Source organism: Galeopterus variegatus, unplaced genomic scaffold (genome assembly GCF_000696425.1).
Source record: "Galeopterus variegatus unplaced genomic scaffold, G_variegatus-3.0.2 Scaffold25687, whole genome shotgun sequence".
Classification (NCBI taxonomy): Eukaryota; Metazoa; Chordata; class Mammalia; order Dermoptera; family Cynocephalidae; genus Galeopterus; species Galeopterus variegatus.
The window spans coordinates 6,569-10,631 of record NW_007751798.1 but is presented as its reverse complement, the minus strand read 5'-3'; the positions used below and the strand labels follow the sequence as shown (position 1 = coordinate 10,631).

The window sequence follows — 4,063 nt, the reverse complement described above, 5'->3', positions numbered from 1 at the left end:
GGTGGCCGGGGAATGTGGAGGGACACGGAAGGAGGCGGCCAGGACCCTGGGCAATGCCAGGAGTTAGGAGGTCTGGGGGAGGTAGGTGGGTGCCAGTGACAAACTCTGAGGAGAAGCAGGGAGAGGTGAGGGAGGCGGCCAGCCGAGAGTTGTCCCAAGTGAGAAGAGGAGAGAGTGTTGAGGAGGGGCTGCTCCCAAGGTCAGCCTCCATGGAGGGGTAATGGTGAACCAACAACATGGGGGCTGTCGGCGACCTCAGGGAGAGCCGCTTCAGAGGAAGATGCGGAGGGACGTGGAGAGTGCGACTGTGTCACGCCATTTCACGAAGGTTGGCAGTGAAAGGAGGGAGAGCTGTGCAGGAGTGAGGTTCAGTCAAGAAGATGGCGCAGCCTCTTGTCTCCAACGTGGAGGAGCATGGGGACAGGGCAGCCTTCCCTCTAGAGCAGGGCTCAGCAAACTATGGCCCTCGGGCCAAAGCCAGCTGGCACCTCGTTTTGTAAAGTTTTATTGGAACTTAGTCATGCCCATTCGTTTACATGTTCTTTATGGCTCCTTTTGTGCACAGTGGCAGAGTTGAGTAGTTGCAACAGACACCATTTGACGTGCAGAGCCCGAAATATTTACNGCCACCTGCAAAAAAAAAAAGAAAAAGATTTGTAGAAACGTGAGCAATGGGGCCCATTGGGAGTGACTGAGTAGGCCATGGGGAGGAGTTTGTATTTTGTGTTGCACGTGACAGAACACAATAAAGATGCATCGCAAAGGGAGAAACAGAAGGCTTGGAAGTGAGTTCGGGAGGAAGCGGGAGGTCTGACTAAAGGCCGTGAAGTAGAGGTGGATAGAGGGGAGCAGGGTCCTCAGAGCCATTGACGGGACTAGGGGAGGTTCTGGGGTCAGGCGGGGAGGGAGTCAAGGAATACTGGGCTGTGGCCAGATGGGGGTGATGCCTTTGATGATGGGGGCGGCAGATTTCAGAGGGAGGCCAGTGAGTTCTGCTTTAGACGCTTTGAATTTGAGCTGTCCACCTGGCCTGCAGCTGGGGGTGGGTGGCTGGCAGGTGGAGGGAACTCTGCAGTTCCAGGGCAAGGTCAGGGTCACAGTGACGGGTCCCTGGCATGAGAGTGGGTGCTGAAGCTTTAGAGGTGGCCAGGGTGGCCGGGGAATGTGGAGGGACACGGAAGGAGGCGGTAAGAATCACAATTTTACTGAGCACCTTCTGTGTGCCAAGCACCAAGCTAAGTGTTTTCATTCTTCTCCTTTTAGCCTCACAAAGAGAAATAGATACAGGTGACTTTTAGTCTATTGTAGCTAAGCATATTGCTGTATGTTTCTTCAGAGGCTGTCTGAAAAATTCAAAATACTTCTACAGATGCTGCTTATTTGTTCTCACACCAGCCTTATGAGAGGGCAGACTTTTTCCAGATGCAGAAACTGAAGGACAAAGACATTAAATAACAATCCAAGGCCATAAACTCATAACAGATAAAGTTGATATTAGAACCCAGGTCTCCTGGCTCTGTTAATTATCTCCCCCAGAGACATCTTTGTTTCCCTTTAAATCCAGGTTTTTAAAGGAGGAAGAAATAGCTATGCTGTATTTGGAGTGTATGATTGTCTAATCTCCGTCACTGTTTGGGTAAAGCTTGCAAACAGCTGAAAGAGTTTCCACAAATTCAGTAGCAAAAGGACTTTCAAAATATTTGAAGGGGGCTAAGACCAAAAACAGCTTGGGAAGTATTTCTCTTGCTGACTTTTATAAAGTCAAGTCAGTATCTCTTGGAATATCCCTAACAGTAAACATTAAGAGCTCTCAACAGATGAAAGGCACCTGATCACAAAGCATGCTTCCTTAGAGCTCCGCAGACTCTCAAGGCTCTAAATGATCAACCTGAGTATTTTTGGAGTAATACATATGTACTTAGGAAAGCTGCTTGGGTACAGTTACTAAAAGCAAAAAGATAAAAATAATAAAAGCAAATAGCGCAACCTTAGGAGTGAATGGAGATGCTAACAACAACAACAACAATAACAATGATAATAATAATTCAAAGATAGATCGTTGGGCAAATAGATAAACTGGCAACGTTCACTTTCTGCTAAAACAGAATATGTAAAAGGTTTGTTTCACATCAATTATTGTTATGCCAATAAAATTAAGATGCTAATATTTTGTGTCTGTTGTAAGTATTGAACTGCAATTGAAGGACAAATTAACACAGTATTAAAAATACCTATCCGGGGTTCTTTTAGAAATCGTATAACTTCGTATAATGTATGCTATACGAAGTTATTACGTAATGCCCATTCGTTTACATGTTCTTTATGGCTCCTTTTGTGCACAGTGGCAGAGTTGAGTAGTTGCAACAGACACCATTTGACGTGCAGAGCCCGAAATATTTACTGTCTAGTCCTATATAGAAAATGGTTGCCAACCACCGCTCGAAAGGGTTGTGACGGGAATGGTGATCTCGGAGGATTTTGTTAACACAGGGAGGCAAAGGTGTGTTCTTACAGTGTGTATAGACGTGCCCGTCTGCCATGGGCACTGTGAGCCATGCTGCTAATTCACAGTTCTTCCTCTTAAAATTAAACCTTGAAAACAAAAGTAGGAAATGCAGTCTTTGTTGAAGAGGTGTTTTAATGAACAGACCTGATAATGGAAGTTAAAACAGTAGCTCATATTCAAAATAGTGATGCCCAGTCAGTGCCTCCTTCAGAATGGCTTTTTTTTTTTTTTGTCTTTTGTCTTTTTTCCGTGTCTGGCAACGGATCGCAACCCTCAGTGTTGCCCCCTTACCGGACTGGGGACCGGCAACGGGATTGCAACCCTCGGTGTTGCTCCCGCGCCTCGCTCAGCCAGTGAGCGGGAACCGGTCTGTATGTGGGATCCGAACCCTCAGGCGGGAGCGCCGCCGCGCTTCCCAAGCGGCGCACTATCCAGTGCGCCACCGGGCCGGCCAGAATGGCTTTTAAATAATGAAAGATCAGATCACATCCAGTATGGTTTTCTAATCACGTGCAGTTTTTGGCACTCTTCTTCCTTGGAGACTATGATGGTGCCTCCATAGCTCTATGAACTAGGAAGCCCATCTGTCATTGTGCCACACGACTGAATGAATCATGTAACTGGGAATTTGGTTGCTTAATGACCTTCATTTTCTCTTAATTACCACCCTGTTTCCTGAGAAAACAGTTTCAAGGAGAAAAGCATGAGTTGAAAACTGTGCGCATCACCTGCTGTGTCTGCTCTGCTTCCAGATAACCAGCAAAAGCAAGGAGTCCATATGGGAGTTCATCAAGAGCCTGCTGGATGCCTGGTCGGGCTGGGTGGTCATGCTGCTCATCGGCCTGCTGGCAGGTATGCGCAGGGCACGCAGCGCTCCCGGCGAGCTGCGGACGCCGATGCCCCTGGGCCCCCGCCGCCCCTGTGCAAGAGATTTCTTATTTGAAATGTCTAAGAGCAGAATACATGACCATATTGTTAAGCAATTATGTTTTAGCCTATGTCTAAGATGGCGGTGCGGATGGGAGGAATACCCAAAATGGCTGCGGAGAGTTTCAGGTCCCTAGAACAGCACGTTTTCCGAGAATCACAAAAACCCCTCCCCCTTCTTCACCACCACATCCCCTTCTTCACCACCACATCCCCTTCCCGCGCACGTCAATTTCTCCACCTATAGAAAAATCCCAGCTCAGCTTAAACCCAACTCGCTTCCCTCCCCTTCCTTCTTAGCCAAAAGGAACAGTCCAGCTCAGCCTAACATGATATAAAAGGCCCACCCTGACTCTCCCTGCCGCTGCTCCCACTTCTGAGAGGGCAGCCCGCTTGTTCATTTTGCCTGCCCAATACACTTTGGTTGAGTCCCTTTCTCCTGGTGTGTTTCTTTGTGCTCGGGCCGGGGTTTTTTCCTTTCACGTATAGTTTCCATCACATGCATCATGGATAAGGCTTCTGGAGAGCCGTCATTACAGAGCTGGTTGGCCCTTTCCACACAGTGCACAGGTTTATTCCCATGCGGGAGTGTCGTGAATGCACGCGCTCTGCAGTCTGCTGTGCTTGGTG

The 4,063-nt window shown here is 48.1% G+C and overlaps 1 protein-coding gene across 1 annotated transcript in view; it reads left to right on the top strand.

The window, feature by feature from the left end:
• LOC103583678 (H(+)/Cl(-) exchange transporter 4-like) overlaps nucleotides 1-3,570 on the top strand; it is a 5,153-nt gene extending 1,583 nt beyond the window's left edge. The window contains exon 2 of the mRNA XM_008564938.1: nucleotides 3,259-3,570. Within this exon, the coding sequence (XP_008563160.1) occupies nucleotides 3,259-3,570 (312 nt within the window). The remainder of the gene's footprint in view (nucleotides 1-3,258) is intronic.
• The last annotated feature ends 493 nt before the right edge of the window (nucleotides 3,571-4,063 follow it).